This window comes from Pongo pygmaeus, chromosome 7 (genome assembly GCF_028885625.2).
Source record: "Pongo pygmaeus isolate AG05252 chromosome 7, NHGRI_mPonPyg2-v2.0_pri, whole genome shotgun sequence".
In the NCBI taxonomy this organism is placed as follows: Eukaryota; Metazoa; Chordata; class Mammalia; order Primates; family Hominidae; genus Pongo; species Pongo pygmaeus.
Window position 1 is genome coordinate 43,492,431 of NC_072380.2, and position 21,433 is coordinate 43,513,863.

General features: G+C 42.0%; 1 protein-coding gene across 3 annotated transcripts in view; it reads left to right on the plus strand.

Moving 5' to 3' along the window:
* The window catches only part of POMK (protein O-mannose kinase), a 46,386-nt gene extending 36,998 nt beyond the window's left edge, over positions 1–9,388 (plus strand). For all 3 annotated transcript variants that reach the window (XM_054499790.2, XM_063668736.1, XM_054499793.2), the window contains one exon: positions 853–9,388. In XM_054499790.2, the coding sequence (XP_054355765.1) occupies positions 853–1,623 (771 nt within the window). In that variant the 3' untranslated portion in view covers positions 1,624–9,388. The remainder of the gene's footprint in view (positions 1–852) is intronic.
* Positions 9,389–21,433: the final 12,045 nt, after the last annotated feature.

The following is a 21,433-nucleotide window of genomic DNA, read 5'->3' on the forward strand; positions in this document are numbered from 1 at the left end:
GTCCTGAGCCTGCTTTCTCTTTTGTAATCTTGTGCCTTCTCTTGGGATTTAAGCAAAAGATCAGAGGTTCTTTCTTTAATTACAGTGCTTCCTGCAAGCAAATGAAAGGTGGAAATCCAAGGCAGAAATGTGCACTTGCTCTTCTATTAGCTGTGGACTCTATGAGAAGGTCTCGTGTTTATGTAGCATTTCAGCTCCTGCCTTTACAGCTGAAGTAACACCAAACCACAGAACATGTAAAAACGTTTTTCTTACATATAAATATTCCTATTTGTGATTTACTATGCCACCTTTTAAAATTAATGAGTAACATTGTTACATGTGATAGGCAGAGCTCTACGCCCTCATGCAGGCTTTTCGGGGTCTCCACACTTACCCACTTTTCCAGTCCACTCCCCTGCCTCCTCTTCCTCCCCACCCACTGTGCGGTGGTCCATTGGAACTGGCAGTCTACTTGCCACTCCTCCCTGCCATGCAGTTATATGGAGTCTTCCCTCCTGAGCTAGCACTCCCCTGCCCCACATCGAATCTGCAGGTCCCCCTCGTTCTATGAGACCAGCTTCCCAATGCCTTCCAGCACTCTCTGCAGCAGCTCTCAGTGTCCTGCCCAGAGGCAATCACTTCCTGCCCTGAGGTTCCACGCACTAATGTGGCACTTGCCTTGCTGAATGCTGTGTTTGCTCATCGGTCTCTCTTCATAACTAGACGGAGAGCAGCTCTACGATGGGGTCTGCACCTTGTTAATTTCTGTATTTTCTGCAGAACACCTGCCACTTAAAAGATATTTGTTGTTCTTTGGTCACTAAATTAGGTGAGAGTTCAGGCCTGATGTTCTCTATGGCTTTGTTGCAGGTCTTTCTGTCTGAGTGGAAGGAGCACAAAGTTGCTCTCTCACGGCTCACCAGCCTGGAGATGAAAGATGATTTCCTCCATGGACTGCAGATGCTGAAATCTCTACAAGGCACACATGTTGTCACGCTGCTTGGCTATTGTGAGGATGACAACACTATTCTTACTGAATATCACCCTCTAGGTTCCTTGAGTAACCTGGAAGAAACACTAAACCTTTCAAAGTACCAAAATGTGAACACGTGGCAGCACAGGCTGGAGCTGGCCATGGACTATGTCAGCATCATTAATTACCTGCACCACAGCCCCGTGGGCACGCGGGTCATGTGCGACTCCAATGACCTGCCGAAGACACTGTCCCAGTATCTGCTAACAAGCAACTTTAGCATTTTGGCAAATGACTTGGACGCCTTACCCCTGGTGAACCACAGCTCCGGGATGCTGGTGAAGTGCGGTCACAGGGAGCTGCATGGGGATTTTGTGGCTCCAGAGCAACTGTGGCCCTATGGAGAGGACGTGCCTTTCCGCGATGATCTCATGCCCTCATATGACGAGAAGATTGACATTTGGAGGATCCCAGACATCTCCGGTTTCCTTCTGGGGCACATTGAAGGGAGTGATATGGTCCGATTCCATTTGTTTGATATTCACAAAGCATGCAAGAGTCAGACTCCCTCAGAAAGACCCACTGCCCAGGACGTTCTGGAGACCTACCAGAAGGTCTTGGATACACTTAGAGATGCCATGATGTCTCAGGCAAGAGAGATGCTGTGAAAACCAGTCCAGCCAATGAAGGTGGGATTGAAGGGCTGAATGGAAGTTACAGCATTCTACTCTGATGGTGGAGTTTTTTGCCTGAGTTTCGTGTTTTATTGTTTTTTATGGCTTAGCCATGTGGTTCGTTGTCCACATCCACATGTATGTTTGTATGTATTCCACATACATACAATAATGCAGATTAAGTCTGATGTTTCTGTCTAGATGATCTGTCCAGTACTGAAAGTGAAGCATTAAAATCCCCTGCCTTTTTTGGTATTAGGATCTGCCTCTCTCTTTAGCTCTAATAGTGTTTGTTTATACATGTGAGTGCTTTGGTATTGGGTGCATATATATTTAAAATTGTTACATCCTTTTGCTGAATTGATCCCTTTATCATTATGTAATGATCTTCTTTGTCCCTTTTTATGTTTTCTGACTTAGTCTATTATGTATAAGTATAGCTACTCCTGCACATTTTTGGTTTAAATTTGCATGGAATATTTTTTTCCATCTGTTCACTTTCAGTCTTTATGTGTTTTTACATGTGAAGTGAGTTTGTTATAGGTAACATATAGTTGAATCTTTTTTTTTTAAAATCCATTCAGCCAGTCTATTATTTTAATTGGAGAATTTAAATTATTTACATTCTGGGTTTTTATTGATAGGTGAGGACTTAGTCCTGTGCTTTTGTTTTCTGATTATCTTGTATATATTTTTTCCTATCTTTTAAATTTATTTTTATTTTTTATTTTGAGACAGAGTGTGGCTGTGTCTCCCAGGCTGGAGTGCAGTGGCAGGATCTCGGCTCACTGCAACCTCTGCCTCCCAAGTTCAAGCAATTCTCCTGCCTCAACCTCCCAAGTAGCTGGGATTACAGGGGCCCACCACCACACCCAGCTAATTTTTGTATTTTTAGTAGAGATGGAATTTCACCTATCTTCTTTTGTATTGTTTACTTTACAATTTGGTGGTTTTTTTAATAGTCATAATGTTTGATTCCTTTTTCTCATTTGTGTTTCTGCTCTACTAGTGAGTTTTAAGCCTTTGTTTGTTTTCATGATGGTAGGTACCATCCTGTCTGAAGATCAGATGAGATTGGGTGTGTTCAGGGTGGTATTAATGTGGGAATGAAGGAGGACTGGAGAGACCATGGGGTGAGATAAGAGGATTTTTATTGAGTGCACTCAGACCCAGCTGATTAACATCCAAAAACTGGGCCCAGACAAAGACAGCACTTGACTTTTATACACACTTCTAAAAGGGGGTGGGCTAGCTTGAAACAAGCTTACAGTGGTGTGAAGCAAAGATACAGAGGCAGAACAAAGGCAGCTAATCAAACTGTGACAGGTTCATGAGCCAGGATTACATATGACCCTTGCTGTGCAGCTCACATGGCTGTTATCTAGGCTTGCTCAAAAGAGCCTTGCATGGGCTTATCTCATAACGTTTGCTATGGCACCCAGACTGCCGCAGCCCAGGCCTGCTCAGGCATGTCTTACAACCTTCACTGTGCTGCTTAGATAAAACAGAGTACTTGAAGTTACTGGTTACAGAAAACAGGAATATATAAACTCATATGTTTACTCATAGGGGAAAGGAAAATTTGTTTTCTTCTCCCTGTGTTGAGGGAGTGCTGGGAGAGTCTCCGGAGCACATTCCTTTGAGCCTTTGCTTATTTGATAATGTTATCGAGGCTTTGCCTGGGTCCAGGCTTTGCCTGTTACTGCCTTTGGGATGAGTCAGCCTAATATAGAAAGCTTGTTTTTCTCTTTTTAATTTTATTTTTCTTTCTTTAATTTCCTGCCTCAGTATGGTGTCTTTCTCTTCCAGATGTAGGATTCCCTTAAGCATTTCTTGTAGGGCTGATCTAGTTGTGATGATTTCCCTGTTTTTTTTTTTTTTGAGATGGCGTCTTACTCTGTCACCAGGCTGGAATGCAGTGGCACGACCTCTGTTCACTGCAAGCTCCGCCTCCCGGGTTCGCGCCATTCTCCTGCCTCAGCCTCCCAAGTAGCTGGGACCACAGGTGCCCGCCACCACACCCGGCTGATTTTTTGTATCTTTAGTAGAGATGGGGTTTCACCATGTTAGCCAGGATGGTCTCGATCTCCTGACCTTGTGATCTGCCTGCCTCAGACCTTGTGAGCCACCTGCCTCGGCCTCCCAAAGTGCTGGGATTACAGGTGTGAGCCACCGTGCCTGGCCAGTATTTTTTTTTTTAAACTAAATTATCATTAATGTTAAAATTTAACAGACCGTGTATATAACTGTGCAATTGCTGCTTTCTCACAGAACTGCCTAGGATTCATTCAGTAGACCACAGAAACGAGGTCTGGCATTTAACAGACTAATGATAGAGGAAATAAACTGATTTATACAAGAATATCAAATACTGTCATGTGGTTTAGTGTAGCTGAAGTTATGAATTAGTGCCAACTCTTGCTGCAGTGTCTCTGACACAATTTTATCTTGGAACTTGGCGATTTAAGTTGACTTTCTTCACTGAAAAGAGTTCTTTCATGATAGTCTTCATGAATTGCTCATATAGCAGCTTAATCTCTTTCATTTGCTGTCTCCTAAAAATGCTAACTTGTTGCCACTTCTTTTGTTGCTCTTGAAATATTTTAATTAGTTTTTCTTCCTCTCCTCAGTCTTCTACATGTCTATGTTGTATTCTTGAAGCAAAGTCAGCAACTGTATAGGATATCTATAATTCCGTTTCTGCATTTTGTGTTCTCAAAATAACATTCAGTTATGTTCTCGGTGTTGATGCAAGCTTTTTTATACTTTTGAAGCCTTTTTCTTTTTGCAGCAAGACCCCGTTTAATGGCAGCTACAATTACTTGTAGTTCTCTACATCAACCCCTTTGTCTTCCTCATCTGTTCTGAAAAAGGTTTTCTTTCCCTGTGCTCATCAGTTTCTGGATCCTTTTCTCCATGTTCCATTTCCTGGGTGGGCATGACCTGAGCCTCCAACTGGACCTTGGCAGCCCTCCTGTTGCTCCTCCTGCCTTGGGTGCAATCGCTAGTTGTCCTGGGATGCCAGAGGCGACTCCTCAACCCTGAGGGACCCTTGATGGTGTTCCCTCACAGGACCTGTATAATGCCACACTGTGAGGCTCCTCTGAGGGCCTGGGGTCCTCCTCTCAGTTTTTACTTGTCTGGGAAAGACTTTATTTGTCCTTCAATTTTGAAGGATAGCTTTACTTAGTTTAATATTCTTGGCTGGCAGTTTTTTTAATTTCAGCACTGTAATATATATTATCCCATTCTTTCCTGACCTGTAAGTTTTTTTTTTTTTTTTAAACAGGAAATTCTCTTATAAGTGACTTGATGCTTTACTTTTGCTGTTTTTAGAATTCTGTCTTTGACTTTTGACAATTTGATTGTAATGTGCCTTGTAGAAGACCTTTTTGGTTTGAATCTTTTTTGGGATTACTGAACATCCTGTATCTGGATGTCTGTATCTCTTGCAAGACTTAATAAATGTTTGACTATTATTTTGCTAAATAGGTTTTCTGTGTCTCTTCCCTTCTCTTTCCTGAAACACTCAGAATTTAAATATTTATTTGGTCTGACTGGGTTATTTCAAAAGACCTATCTTCAGGTTCAGAAAATCTTTGTTTTGCTTTATCTAGTGTACTTTTGAAGCTCTCAGTTGCATTTTTTAATTTTATTCATTGAATTTTTCAGTTCCAGGATTTGTTTGGTTATTTTTCTATATCTATCTCTACTGACTGTCTTATTCAGATCATGAATTGTTTTCCTACTTTCTTTGTATTATCTGTGTTCCCTTGCAACTTGCTGAGTTTCCCTAAGATCATTATTTTGAATTCCTTTTCTGGCATTTTTATAGATTTCCTTTTCTTTTGAATCTGTTACTGGAGAATTATTGTGTCTCTTTGGAGGTATCAGGTTTCCTTGCTTTTTCATGTTTCTTGTGTCCTTGCTTTTTCCAATTTTATGGATAGGCTTTCATAAGGAAAGACTTTTTTGTAGGCGTATCTGTAGTTGTGGTTGTGATTAGGATGTTTGGGGTTTGATTCTGGTGAGCACAGGAGTGTAGGCTCAATGATTTCAGCTGTAACCAATGTAACTGGTGTCATGTAACCATGTCACTGTGAGTCCTCAGTGGCTTAAGTTGCCATTGTTAGTTGAGGCTGTTGTGAGGCTTTTCTGGGGAAAGGAATGCCAGAGGGGCCAGTCCCTGGGCCTTTTGGTGGCATGGGCAGGCTTTAGCTGTGGTGGCGATGGGCTGGGCAAGCTAGTCCTCAGGACCCCAGCTGGTGTAAGTGCTGGTAGTGGGGGGCCCAGGTGGGCTGGTCCTCAAGTCCCCAGGCAGCATTTATGGTGCTGGCAGTGGCAGTAGCAGCAGTGGGCTAGACACTGGACTGTCAGGTGGCAATCATAGCTGTTGGCAGTAGCTATGGCAGGATGAATGGGACAGTTTCTAGCCCCCTAGATGATGCACTTGGGTGGGCACTGGTGGTGGTAGGTGGGGCAGGCCTGTTCAGGCCTTGGGATTGTGTGCGTGGGCACCAGTGGTGTTGGATGGGGTGGGCCAGTCGTTAGGCCCCCCTACAGAGCATATAGGCACCAGTAGTGGCATGAGGGAAAGATGGCACTGGAGAACACTGGTGACAGTGGGTGGAGCAGGCCTGTCTTTAGGTTCTTGGATGGCACATATGGACACACTGGTCCTCAGGCCCCCTGAAGGTGCCCACAGGCATGCTGTTGCCCTGCTGAAAGGGGCAAGGTTTTGTTGGTGGCATTGGTGTTGGGAAGATGGCTCCCAGGTTCTGGGAGCTTCGGCTCCCTTTTTCCCTTTTTCCTGAGGTAGCCTCCCTGGTGTGCTACACTGCCTGTTCCCTGGGATATAAGACACTTCATGGGTCAGAGTACTGGGGACCTGGCTGCATTGCTGGGTGATTGTGATACTGCAACCTTCTGGATGGATGTGGGAGGATGTTCTTGGGGGCCCAGGGATGTGGACTGCTGGGGCTTATTGGACCCCAAGGCAGGATATAATCTGGTGGGGGCTAGGCTCTTAAAATGGTGCTGTGCCACAGCAGCATGTTTCTTGGGATGTGAGTAGGGTCCAGTGGAATTCCCTTTCTGGAAGAACACATTTGCATGGATTCCAGGCAGCTCCATATACTGGACTCAGGGCCTGTGAAGGCTGACGGCATCCCCTGTGGGTGCCAGCATCTGTGCTGCAAATGTGGACCCCTGCAGTTCTTTGACTTTTCTTTTCCCAGAAATGGGATTCCTCTCCTGCCTCTGAGCCAGTCCAAGACATGCTGGCTGCTTTATTTACTGCTCCTTTTGTGCCTCAGAAGTTCCCTGTCACTTCCATGTTGAATAGTGTTCTGTCTTTGGTGCTCTACCTGACACGTGGTTAACTACTTGCTTTTTTGGTCCTTTGTTGTGGAGGAGTTGAGTGCCAGGCTCACGGTTTTTTGATTACCATAGTTTTGTAGTATTTTTTGAAATTCAGAAGTGTGAGACCTCCAACTTTTTCTTTTTCAAGATTATTTTGGCTGTTGAGTCACTGATTCCATATGCATTTTAGATGGATTTTTCTATTTCTGGAATTCTGCCATTAGGAGTCTGATAGATACTGCATTGAATCTGTAGAGTGCTTTGGGTAGTATTGACATCTTACCACTATTAAGTCTTCCAGTACATGAACACAGGACTCACTGTGGTTTTGATGTGCATTTTCCTGATGACTAAGGATGTTATACCTTTTCATATGCTTATTGGCTATTTGTATATCTTCCTGGGAGAAATGTCTATTCAGATTTTTTGCCAATTTTTTAATTTGTCCATTTAAAAATCAGGGTTTTTTTTGTTGTTGAGTTGTAGGAGTTCTTTTTGTATTCCTTATACTAGTCCCTTATCAGATATATGATTTGCAGATATTTTCTCCCAGGTGGGTTGTCTTCACTTTCTTGGTAGTGTCTTTTAATACACAAAGTTTTAAATTTTTATGAAGTCAAATATATCTACATTTTTCTTTGGTTGCTCATGCTTTTGGTGTTGCATCTAAGAATCCACTGCCAAATCCAAGGTCATGAAGATTTACTCCTATGTTTTCTTCTAAGAATTTTATAGTTTTTGCTATTACATTAAGGTCTTTGAGCCATTAAGATCTTTGACTTAATTTTTGTATATGATGTAAAGTCACTGTCAAACATCATTCTTTTGCATTTGGCTGTCCAGGTATCCCAGCATTATTTGTTGAAATGCCTACACTTCTTTATATTCCCTTGACTCCTCTAACCAAGGCATTTGGACCTTTGCTACTACCACTGCCCTGAAACTGCTGTCACTGGGTTACTAAGGACTGGGTAGCTTAGTTGAGTGGATAATCTTGTTGTTTCCTCCTTGTAATATACAAGCCTTGGCTTCTGTGACATCATACTCTCCTAGTTTTCCTCCTGTCACTGTGGCTTCTTCTCAGTCTCTGTCCATCCCTGGTGCTCCTGAAGGTTCTGTTCTCAGCCTTACACACATTACCTGGGTGATCTCATTCTCTGCCGTGAATTCACTTGCCATATATGTGCTGATTTTCCCCAAATTCCTATTTCTCTCGACCTTTACATCTATTTTATTTGCAGGTCATATATCTAATAAGGAATTGATATCCAGTGTACATGTAGAACTCCTGTAATTCAATACAGAAACCAAACAGTCCAGTTAATAAATGGAGAAGAGATTTGAATGAACATTTTTCTAAAGAACATCTCAAGCTCAAGATTTCCCAGATAACTTTTCTTTCTTCAAAATCTGCTTCTGTGTTTCCTCATCTGTATGTGGCACAGCATACATCTGATTTCCTAAGCCAGAAACCTCATAGTCATTCTTGACTCCAGGAAGAAACATTATTGAGTTTTTAAAAACTTAGCTTATTTACTCATTGTTTTATATAATAAAATGCAACAGTTTTAAGTGTATATTTCAATGGGTTTTAATACATTTATGTACTTGTGTCACTATCCTCATAGATAAAGAGACAAAACATTTCTATCACACTGGCAATTTCCTATGTGTCCCATCCCAATCAATCCTTTCCCCTCTGCTGGCTCCAAGCAATGACTCTTTCCTATCTTTTTAGAAAGATTAGAATTTATTTTCTAGAGTTCCAGTAATGGAATCATACAGTGTCTAAGTCTATTTGTGGTGCTATAACAAAATACCTGAGACTGGGTAATTTATAAATTATAGGAATTTATTTCTTACAGTTCTGGATGCTGAAAAGTTTATGATCAAGGTACTAGCAGGTTTGTGTCTGAGGGCCCAGTTTCTAATTTGAAGATGGTGCTTTGAACACTGTCCTCACATGGTAGAAGGGGCAGATGGGCAAAAAAAAAAAAAAAAAAGTGGGGGCAAATGCTGTGTGCAGCCCCTCTCATAAAGGGCTTAAGCTCATTCACCAGGGAAGAGCTCTCATGACCTAATCACCTACAAAGACCCCACCTCTTAATACTATTGCATTGCAGATGAAGTTTCAACATGAATTTTGGAGGGACACAAATATTCAAACCATAGAATATAGTAATATAGTGTAGTTTATATTTTTTGTGTCTGTCTGCTTTTGTTCAGTGTAATATTTTTGAGGTTCATCTATGTTGTTGCATGTATCAGTAGGTTATATCTATTGGTGCGTAGTTATTCCATTGTATGTATGTACCACACTCTTTATTTATCTGCTGATGGATATTGCATTGTTTCCAGTTTTGGGTTGTTATGAATAAAACTGCTGTTAACCTTAAAATATAAGTCTTTGTGTAGACATATGTTTTCATTAGTCTTGAGCAAATACCTGATTGGTCAGATGGTTATATGTCAGTATATGTTTAATATCATATACTTCCAACTGTTTACCAAAGTAGTTGTGCCATTTTATTTTCCCACTAGCGATGTATGAGTTCTATTTGATCCACATCTTTGCCAACACTTGTTATTTATTTCAGCCCATTAAATTTTAGCTGTTTTTTTTTTTCTTTTATTATTATTATTATTATTATTATTATACTTTAGGTTTTATGGTACATGTGCGCAATGTGCAGGTAAGTTACATATGTATACATGTGCCATGCTGGTGCGCTGCACCCACCAACTCGTCATCTAGCATTAGGTATATCTCCCAATGCTATCCCTCCCCCCTCCCCCCACCCCACAACAGTCCCCAGAGTGTGATGTTCCCCTTCCTGTGTCCATGTGTTCTCATTGTTCAGTTCCCACCTATGAGTGAGAATATGCGGTGTTTGGTTTTTTGTTCTTGCGATAGTTTACTGAGAATGATGATTTCCAATTTCATCCATGTCCCTACAAAGGACGTGAACTCATCATTTTTTATGGCTGCATAGTATTCCATGGTGTATATGTGCCACATTTTCTTAATCTAGTCTATCATTGTTGGACATTTGGGTTGGTTCCAAGTCTTTGCTATTGTGAACAATGCCGCAATAAACATACGTGTGCATGTGTCTTTATAGCAGCATGATTTATAGTCCTTTGGGTATATACCCAGTAATGGGATGGCTGGGTCAAATGGAATTTCTAGTTCTAGATCCCTGAGGAATCGCCACACTGACTTCCACAAGGGTTGAACTAGTTTACAGTCCCACCAACAGTGTAAAAGTGTTCCTATTTCTCCACATCCTCTCCAGCACCTGTTGTTTCCTGACTTTTTAATGATTGCCATTCTAACTGGTGTGAGATGGTATCTCATTGTGGTTTTGATTTGCATTTCTCTGATGGCCAGTGATGGTGAGCATTTTTTCATGTGTTTTTTGGCTGCATAAATGTCTTCTTTTGAGAAGTGTCTGTTCATGTCCTTCGCCCACTTTTTGATGGGGTTGTTTGTTTTTTTCTTGTACATTTGTTGGAGTTCATTGTAGATTCTGGATATTAGCCCTTTGTCAGATGAGTAGGTTGCGAAAATTTTCTCCCATTTTGTAGGCTGCCTGTTCACTCTGATGGTAGTTTCTTTTGCTGTGCAGAAGCTCTTGAGTTTAATTAGATCCCATTTGTCAATTTTGGCTTTTGTTGCCATTGCTTTTGGTGTTTTAGACATGAAGTCCTTGCCCATGCCTATGTCCTGAATGGTAATGCCTAGGTTTTCTTCTAGGGTTTTTATGGTTTTAGGTCTAACATTTAAGTCTTTAATCCATCTTGAATTGATTTTTGTATAAGGTGTAAGGAAGGGATCCAGTTTCAGCTTTCTACATATGGCTAGCCAGTTTTCCCAGCACCATTTATTAAATAGGGAATCCTTTCCCCATTTCTTGTTTTTGTCAGGTTTGTCAAAGATCAGATACTTGTAGATATGTGGCATTATTTCTGACGGCTCTGTTCTGTTCCATTGATCTATATCTCTGTTTTGGTACCAGTACCATGCTGTTTTGGTTACTGTAGCCTTGTAGTATAGTTTGAAGTCAGGTAGCGTGATGCCTCCAGCTCTGTTCTTTTGGCTTAGGATTGACTTGGCGATGCGGGCTCTTTTTTGGTTCCATATGAACTTTAAAGTAGTTTTTTCCAATTCTGTGAAGAAAGTCATTGGTAGCTTGATGGGGATGGCATTGAATCTGTAAATTACCTTGGGAAGGATGGCCATTTTCATGATATTGATTCTTCCTACCCATGAGCATGGAATGTTCTTCCATTTGTTTGTATCCTCTTTTATTTCCTTGAGCAGTGGTTTGTAGTTCTCCTTGAAGAGGTCTTTCACATCCCTTGTAAGTTGGATTCCTAGGTATTTTATTCTCTTTGAAGCAATTGTGAATGGGAGTTCACTCATGATTTGGCTCTCTGTCTGTTATTGATGTATAAGAATGCTTGTGATTTTTGCACATTGATTTTGTATCCTGAGACTTTGCTGAAGTTGCTTATCAGCTTAAGGAGATTTTGGGCTGAGACAATGGGGTTTTCTAGATATACTATCATGTCATCTGCAAACAGGGACAATTTGACTTCCTCTTTTCCTAATTGAATACCCTTGATTTCCTTCTCCTGCCTAATTGCCCTGGCCAGAACTTCCAACACTATGTTGAATAGAAGTGGTGAGAGAGGGCATCCCTGTCTTGTGCCAGTTTTCAAAGGGAATGCTTCCAGTTTTTGCCCATTCAGTATGATATTGGCTGTGGGTTTGTCATAAATAGCTCTTATTATTTTGAGATACGTCCCATCAATTCCTAATTTATTGAGAGTTTTTAGCATGAAGGGCTGTTGAATTTTGTCAAAGGCCTTTTCTGCATCTATTGAGATAATCATGTGGTTTTTGTCTTTGGTTCTGTTTATATGCTGGATTACATTTATTGATTTGCGTATATTGAACCAGCCTTGCATCCCAGGGATGAAGCCCACTTGATCATGGTGGATAAGCTTTTTGATGTGCTGCTGGATTCTGTTTGCCAGTATTTTATTGAGGATTTTTGCATCAATGTTCTTCAAGGATATTGGTCTAAAATTCTCTTTTTTTGTTGTGCCTCTGCCAGGCTTTGGTATCAGGATGATGCTGGCCTCATAAAATGAGTTAGGGAGGATTCCCTCTTTTTCTATTGATTGGAATAGTTTCAGAAGGAATGGTACCAGCTCCTCCTTGTACCTCTGGTAGAATTCGGCTGTGAATCCATCTGGACCTGGACTTTTTTTGGTTGGTAAGCTATTGATTATTGCCACAATTTCAGCTCCTGTTATTGGTCTATTCAGAGATTCAACTTCTTCCTGGTTTAGTCTTGGGAGGGTGTATGTGTTGAGGAATTTATCCATTTCTTCTAGATTTTCTAGTTTATTTGCATAGAGGTGTTTGTAATATTCTCTGATGGTAGTTTGTATTTCTGTGGGATCGGTGGTGATATCCCCTTTATCATTTTTTATTGCATCTATTTGATTCTTCTCTCTTTTTTTCTTTATTAATCTTGCTAGCGGTCTATCAATTTTGTTGATCCTTTCAAAAAACCAGCTCCTGGATTCATTGATTTTTTGAAGGGTTTTTTGTGTCTCTATTTCCTTCAGTTCTGCTCTGATTTTAGTTATTTCTTGCCTTCTGCTAGCTTTTGAATGTGTTTGCTCTTGCTTTTCTAGTTCTTTTAATTGTGATGTTAGGGTGTCAATTTTGGATCTTTCCTGCTTTCTCTTGTGGGCATTTAGTGCTATAAATTTCCCTCTACACACTGCTTTGAATGCATCCCAGAGATTCTGGTATGTTGTGTCTTGGTTCTCGTTGGTTTCAAAGAACATCTTTATTTCTGCCTTCATTTCGTTATGTACCCGGTAGTCATTCAGGAGCAGGTTGTTCAGTTTCCACGTAGTTGAGCGGTTTTGAGTGAGATTCTTAATCCTGAGTTCTAGCTTGATTGCACTGTGATCTGAGAGACAGTTTGTTACAATTTCTGTTCTTTTACATTTATTGAGGAGAGCTTTACTTCCAAGGATATGGTCAATTTTGGAATAGGTGTGGTGTGGTGCTGAAAAAAATGTATATTCTGTTGATTTGGGGTGGAGAGTTCTGTAGATGTCTATTAGGTCCGCTTGGTGCAGAGCTGAGTTCAATTCCTGGGTATCCTTGTTGACTTTCTGTCTCGTTGATCTGTCTAATGTTGATAGTGGGGTGTTAAAGTCTCCCATTATTAATGTGTGGGAGTCTAAGTCTCTTTGTAGGTCACTCAGGATTTGCTTTATGAATCTGGGTGCTCCTGTATTGGGTGCATATATATTTAGGATAGTTAGCTCTTCTTGTTGAATTAATCCCTTTACCATTATGTAATGGCCTTCTTTGTCTCTTTTGATCTTTGTTGGTTTAAAGTCTGTTTTATCAGAGACTAGGATTGCAACCCCTGCCTTTTTTTGTTTTCCATTTGCTTGGTAGATCTTCCTCCATCCTTTTATTTTGAGCCTATGTGTGTCTCTGCACGTGAGATGGGTTTCCTGAATACAGCACACTGATGGGTCTTGAGTCTTTATCCAGTTTGCCAGTCTGTGTCTTTTAATTGGAGCATTTAGTCCATTTACATTTAAAGTTAATATTGTTATGTGTGAATTTGATTCTGTCATTATGATGTTAGCTGGATATTTTGCTCGTTAGTTGATGCAGTCTCTTCCTAGTCTCGATGTTCTTTACATTTCGGTATGATTTTGCAGTGGCTGGTACCGGTTGTGCCTTTCCACGTTTAGCGCTTCCTTCAGGAGCTCTTTTAGGGCAGGCCTGGTGGTGACAAAATCAGCATTTGCTTGTCTGTAAAGTATTTTATTTCTCCTTCACTTATGAAGCTTAGTTTGGCAGGATATGAAATTCTGGGTTGAAAATTATTTTCTTTAAGAATGTTGAATATTGGCCCCCACTCTCTTCTGGCTTGTAGGGTTTCTGCCGAGAGATCCGCTGTTAGTCTGATGGGCTTCCCTTTGATGGTAACCCGACCTTTCTCTCTGGCTGCCCTTAACATTTTTTCCTTCATTTCAACTTTGGTGAATCTGACAATTATGTGTCTTGGAGTTGCTCTTCTCGAGGAGTATCTTTGTGGCGTTCTCTGTATTTCCTGAATCTGAATGTTGGCCTGCCTTGCTAGGTTGGGGAAGTTCTCCTGGATAATATCCTGCAGAGTGTTTTCCAACTTGTTTCCATTCTCCCCGTCACTTTCAGGTACACCAATCAGACGTAGATTTGGTCTTTTCACATAGTCCCACATTTCTTGGAGGCTTTGCTCGTTTCTTTTTATTCTTTTTTCTCTAAACTTCCCTTCTCGCTTCATTTCATTCATTTCATCTTCCAGGGCTGATACCCTTTCTTCCATTTGATCGCATCGGCTCCTGAGGCTTCTGCATTCTTCACGTAGTTCTCGAGCCTTGGTTTTCAGCTCCATCAGCTCCTTTAAGCACTTCTCTGTATTGGTTATTCTAGTTATACATTCTTCTAAATTTTTTTCAAAGTTTTCAACTTCTTTGCCTTTGGTTTGAATATCCTCCCATAGCTCGGAGTAATTTGATCGTCTGAAGCCTTCTTCTCTCAGCTCGTCAAAGTCATTCTCCGTCCAGCTTTGTTCCGTTGCTGGTGAGGAACTGCGTTCCTGTGGAGGAGGAGAGGTACTCTGCTTTTTAGAGTTTCCAGTTTTTCTGCTCTGTTTTTTCCCCATCTTTGTGGTTTTATCTACTTTTGGTCTTTGATGATGGTGATGTACAGATGGGTTTTTGGTGTGGATGTCCTTTCTGTTAGTTTTCCTTCTAACAGACAGAACCCTCAGCTGCAGGTCTGTTGGAGTACCTGGCCGGCTGTGTGAGGTGTCAGTCTGCCCCTGCTGGGGGGTGCCTCCCAGTTAGGCTGCTCGGGGGTCAGGGGTCAGGGACCCACTTGAGGAGGCAGTCAGCCCGTTCTCAGATCTCCAGCTACGTGCTGGGAGAACCACTGCTCTCCTCACAGCTGTCAGACAGGGACATTTAAGGCTGCAGAGGTTACTGCTGTCTTTTTGTTTGTCTGTGTCCTGCCCCCAGAGGTGGAGCCTACAGAGGCAGGCAGGCCTCCTTGAGCTGTGGTGGGCTCCACCCAGTTCAAGCTTCCAGGCTGCTTTGTTTACCTAAGGGAGCCTGGGCAATGGCGGGCGCCCCTCCCCCAGCCTCGCTGCCGACTTGCTGTTTGATCTCAGACTGCTGTGCTAGCAATCAGCGAGACTCCGTGGGCGTAGGACCCTCTGAGCCAGGTGCGGGCTATACTCTCCTGGGGCACCGTTTCCTAAGCCCGTCGGCAAAGCACAGTATTCGGGTGGGAGTGGCCCGATTTTCCAGGTGCCGTCTGTCACCCCTGGAAGGGGAACTCCCTGACCCCTTGCGCTTCCCGAGTGAGGCAATGCCTCGCCCCTGCTTCGGCTGGCGCATGGTGCGCTCACCCACTGACCTGCACCCACTGTCTGGCACTCCCTAGTGAGATGAACACGGTACCTCAGATGGAAATGCAGAAATCACCCGTCTTCTGCGTCGCTCGCGCTGGGAGCTGTAGACCGGAGCTGTTCCTATTCGGCCATCTTGGCTCCTCCTAAATTTTAGCTGTTTTAGTGGGTGTGATTAGTGTCTCAATGTAGGGTTTTTTGGTTTTTTTGTTTTTTTTTTTTTGATGGCCTCTCTCTATTGCCCAGGCTTGAGTGCAGTGGCACAATCGTAGCTCACTGCACCCTCAATTTCCTAGGCTCAAGTGATCCTTCCACCTCAGCCTCCCAAGTAGCGGTTAGAATCAAGGTTTCTTTCCATGTGGATATCCAATTGTTCCAGCATTATTTATTGACAAGATTACCCTTTCCTTCATTAAATTCCTTTGGCAGCTTGATGAAAAACCAATGTGTGGGTTGAATTCTAGGCTCTCTATCCTGTCCCTTTTTGTTTTTTTGTTTTTTTTTTTTGAGACAGAGTCTTGCTCTGTTGCCCAGGCTGGAGTGTAGTGGCGTGATCTGGGCTCACTGCAACCTCTGCCTCCCGGGTTCAAGTGATTCTCCTGCCTCAGCCTCCTGAGTAGGTGGGATTACAGGCATGCGCCACCATCCCCAGCTAATTTTTGTATTTTTAGTAGAGATGGGGTTTTACTGTGTTGGTCCAGCTGGTCTCAAACTCCTGACCTCGTGATCTGCCTGCCTCGGCCTCCCAAAGTGCTGGGATTAGAGGCATGAGCCACCGCACCCGGCACCTATCCTTTTTTAGTAAATCTTAACATCAGGTAGTTGTAAGACCTGCAAGTTTGTTATTTTTCACAATTGTTTTGGCCATTTTAGGTCCTTTGCATTTCCACATACATTTTTAGAATCAACTTGTCAATTTTAACAACAACAACAACAAAACTCCTGGAATTTTGACTGGGATTGTATTGAACTTATAGATCAATGTGGGGAGAACTGGCATCTTAACAGTAATGATTCTTCCAATCTATGAACACAGTATATCTCTCCAACTTTTTAGGTCTTAATTTTGTTAAATTTTTTGTAGTTTTCAGTGTTCTGGTCTTGTAACTGTTTTGTTAAATTTAAAAAGTTCCCACTTTGGGAGGCTGAGGCAGGCAGATCACGAGGTCAGGAGTTCGAGACTAGGCTGGCCAAAATAGTGAAACCCCATCTCTACTAAAAATACAAAAAAATTAGCACTCCAACCTGGGCGACAAGAGCAAAACTCGGTCTCAAAAAAAAAAAAAAAAAAAAAAAAAAAAAATTCCATTGTAAAAGAAAAAAAATTCAATTGTAAATTCCGGTTTTTTCAGTGTCAACATCCAGTTCTTTATGTCCAGAAAATAAAAATACAATTGATTTTTGTATACTGACTTTGAATTCTGTGACCTTGCCAAACTCATGAGTTCTAGTAGCTTTTTGATGGGTAGATTCCTTAAGATATTCCACATGTACAATCAGGCCATCTTTGAATGGAGCCAGTTTGTTTGCTTTTTATTTCTTTGCCTTATTGTGTATCCTTGCCTTGTTCTTGATCCACAGGGGGAAGCATTCGGTCTTTGCAAGTGTCAGGTTAGGTTTTTTGGAGATGCCTTTATCATACTAAGGAAGTTCCCTCTTTTTCTAGTTGCTGAGAGTTGAATAGGTATTGAATCTGTTGATCACATGGGGCCATATGACTTGCTCTGGCCAGAGAAACATGAAGGAAGTCACAGACATCTCTTCTAGATAGGTGCTTGAAGAGCCAGTGTAGGATTTGCTACATTGTCCTCCCAGTGCCGCTTCTGCTGTGATGAAGCGTTGGGCATCAGTGTGAACAAGAAAGGGATTGTTGTTGGGGTAAGCCATGAGGTTTTGGAGCTGTTTGTTAATGTATTACAGTCTAATGAAAAGGTTCTTGCCCTCAGGACAAACTCCTTGCCTTCATGGAGCTTACATTCTAGTGCAAGTGGGGCAGACAAATACACGTAATGTCAGGTAGAGATTAGTGTAATGAAGAAAAGCAGGATCCGAGGCTCCAGCACTTTTTAGCTTTAGATACGGTTTTTGTGGAAGGCCTCCTTAAATGAGGCAGCAGTTGGCCTGAGAGCTGAATGAAGTGAGGGAGGAGCCAAGGTGTCTGGGTAAGGAAGGGTCTTCCAGGTACAGGAACAGCTATGCACAGCCCTAAGACAGGAACTCCAGACTCTCCTGGACATGGAGGGTGTGACAAAGCTGTCCTCCAAGTGAAAAGAGAAGCGCACATTCACCCAGTGACTTCTGTGGTTTAAGCCAGGGCTGGGCTAGAGGGCCGCTGCTGTCTGTTAGGCAGAAGATGACTAGTTGGCCATGGCCTGGCCAGACCGCTCCGATGCCAGCATCCTTCAGCTCCTGGAATTTCGAGCGATGGGGCAGGGGGCAAAGAGGAAAGAGGGAGTACCTGAATGTCCTGACATTCTGGCATAGGGGCTTTCTTTGAGAAAAATCATTTGACTGAACTTGAGTTTGTGAGATAGCTCATGACCATTACTTTCCTGAGTTATTCTCCACCTTCAAACTCACCAACAGCTTCTACTGTACTTAGGAAGAAGCCTATACTCAACTCTGCTATCTAGTTCACCTCCTGTCTCCCCTCTCCCCTTAGAGAACCCTGCTCCAGTCGCCCCAGGTTTCTTTCAGTTCCTTCACAAAGTGACGCTTTCTCTGCGCTGTTGGAAAGGCTGTTCCTTCTCCTGAGAACACTCTTCCTGCCTTCTCCTGGCTAACATCTCTCAGGGCTCAACTTAAATGACAGTCCTCCTGGAAGCCTTCCCAGACAAGCCTGGGTGCTTCTGTCAAATGCCACCTTAGCATTTTGTCCTTCTCCTAATAGCACTAATCACACTGTCTTGTAGCTTTAAAAAATTATCAAATAATTCAGACACCCAAAGAAGTATAAAAAATAATACAGAATGCACCGTATCACCCAACTTAAGCAATGAAACACTGCCAGTGAAGCCCTTAAGGTTCTCCTCCCTTCCTGCTCTCAACCCTTACCGGAATTTAATGTTTATCTTTCTGAGACAGCCAGGTGGGAAGGGGTCCCCAGAGAAACTCCAACTGGCCTGCACACTGGTGTGCTTTGCATGTCTTGTGTGGTTTGTAGGTAACTTCACTGCAGGAGTCCATCTTGTTTTACAATCTGGGGGCATGGCCTGTAACTCCCTGGTAAGGCTTTGTTTAGCAATCCTGCCTTAGAGAATGAGTTCCTTTCTAGTTTGATAGCTGCATGTTTTCCTAGCCCTGTCTCTTAAAGGATCCCACCCAGTGACTGAGGTTTCTTCTGCCTGTCTGTGTAACTATATATATATGTTGTGTATGATGTCTGTAAAAAGACCTCTAATTAATCTGGCCTAAAGAAAGACAAGCGCTTAGATCAAATTTTTTTAAAGAGAAGATAAAAGCTGTGGTACCTTTCAGTTTATGTGACTTTAATCTTTGAGAAATAAAAACAGCTTTAAAGATTATTGGTAAACAGCAGATGCCATCAAAATGTAAATAGGCGGACTAAATTATGCAGGCCAGATGCAAGGTTTGCTAAGTGTTTTAAGGTTATAAACTGCTTTTTGGGTTTTGAGAACTATTTGACTTGCTCGCCTGGGAACATATGGAACTAACCACACAATTATGCTAGGAGTCAAACCTTGGCTGCATCTAGCACACAAAACAACTTACCAAGTTTTACATTAAAATTAAAAATTGCTAGGAGTTAACTGTTTTAACATGTAATTGAGACTACTGGAAATAGATTTATATGCGAGGTGTGTAAGAACAGTAAATTTTTTTTTTTGAAACGGAGTCTTGCTCTGTCGCCCAAGCTGGAGTGCAGTGGTGCGATCAGGGCTCACTGAATCCTCCGCCTCCTGGGTTCAAGCTATTCTCCTGCCTCAGCCTCCCAAGTAGCTGGGATTACAGGCATGCGCCACCATGTCCGGCTAAGTTTTGTATTTTTAGTAGAGATGGGGTTTCACCATGTTGGCCAGGCTGGTCCCTAACTCCTGACCTCATGATCCACCCGCCTCAGCCTCCCAAAGTGCTTGGGATTACAGGTGTGAGCCACCACGCCCAGCCAAATGTGTTTTTTTGTAAAAGGTTATAAGAAGGCATGGAAATGTAAATTTTTGCCTAGAGTTAAAGGATTGTTTTAAATTAGATAGGATGAAGTTGCAGGTTCAAACAAGTGGTGGAAGCATTGTGGAAATTAATCTTGCAAAGGGTTTCTCTATGTGAACATACTGACTGAATTTCAAAAGGGTATTATATGATTTTTCTGTAAATTGAGCATTGAAATAAAAGCACAGCAAGGTATTCTTAAGGCACTAATCTGTTCTTCGGCAAAATTTGTAAAGGGTTATAAAAGATTTTTGCTTCTTTAAAATTTCTGAGTCATCATTTTGGCAAAATAAATAACTTATGGTAATCTGGAATTCTGTTTCATAACATCAAGTGCTTTAAACCTCGAACATATTTAACAGCCTTCCCAAAATCAAACTTCAGTTTCAAAATTGTCTTTCCTGATGTTTGGCTTTTTGGATGGTTTGGAGTGCCCCTGAAATATCCAAAAAATAGGTAAACAGGATCATTTGACATGTTTAGGTACATGGGATTGCCAAAATGATGTTCAGTTTTCTTTAGGTTATATTTTTGTGAATAATGCTAATATATGTTCCAAAATTATGTGGGATTTCTAAAATTCTAATGTCTAAGTATATGCTATCAACCATAATTAAGGTTGTTATGTTAAGTTATTGTAAACCACAGAGATAGCCAAACTTCTTTGTCAATTGTGTTTCTAACTGCAACTAACCTGGACATTTTGCTATTCACAGACAATTGTTGTCTTGTTTTAATCATTTTCAAAAGATGGTTTATAATAAGCAATACGACTCTGGCAGGTACTCTCAAATACAGGTTTCTGATAACTTTGGAGACTGTCACATTGGAATAAAGGAAAATGTACAGGATTCATAAAGAGCTGAAGTGTTCATGAATATCAAGCAAAACAAGAACTAAATGGACTGAACTCAAAGCTGAAGCAACCTTTTTGACTTTTGCTGGGAATATTGCTGATCCTTGTTTTTCAGAGGCAGGGAAACTTATTTTAAACTATTTATGGTCTTTAATAATTGAGTGAGGTATACTCCTGTGAACAAGATTTGGAGCATGCTTGTTTCTCTTTGCCTAGTTCCTTTTTTTTTTGTGGACAGAGTCTTACTCTTTCGCCCAGGCTGGACTACAGTAGAGGGATCTTGGCTCACTGCAACCTCCGCCTCCCTGGCTCAAGTGATTCTCCTGCCGCAGCCTCCTCAGTAGCTGGGACTACAGGCGCGGGCCACCATGCCCAGGTAGTTTTTGTATTTTTAGTAGAGATGGGGTTTCACTATGTTGTCCAGCCTGGTCTCGAACTCCTGACCTCAAGTGATCTGCCCGCCTTGGCCTTCCAAAGTATTGGGATTAGCCGTGAGCCACTGTGCCTGGCCTGGTTCCTCTAGAATCTGGAAACTATCTGTGAGTATTAATTTGTGGCAATATAGTTGTTTGGATCCGTGCGATAGGAATCCATTTATCTTTTGTTAACAAGACGCAATTGGAAAAACTGGTTATTTTCCCGAAGCTTTGACTGGAAGGTATGCTTCTGTTTAAAGAGTCAATCTCAACTTGCAGAGCCAATAAAAGCCCAGTGGGGAAATTGGCCTCATACTCATGTCTACACAGTCCCTACCTGTGGTCAGTAAAGAATGTCACTTGCTAACAGGTCCCGGAGCTCCAAGTTTATCCTGGGACCTTAAGAGGAGAGGATCACCCAACCCAAGGTGTATCCTGGGACCTTAAGAGGAGAGGATTAGCCCAGTTCATGGCTGGGCTTGGCTTTATCTTATCTG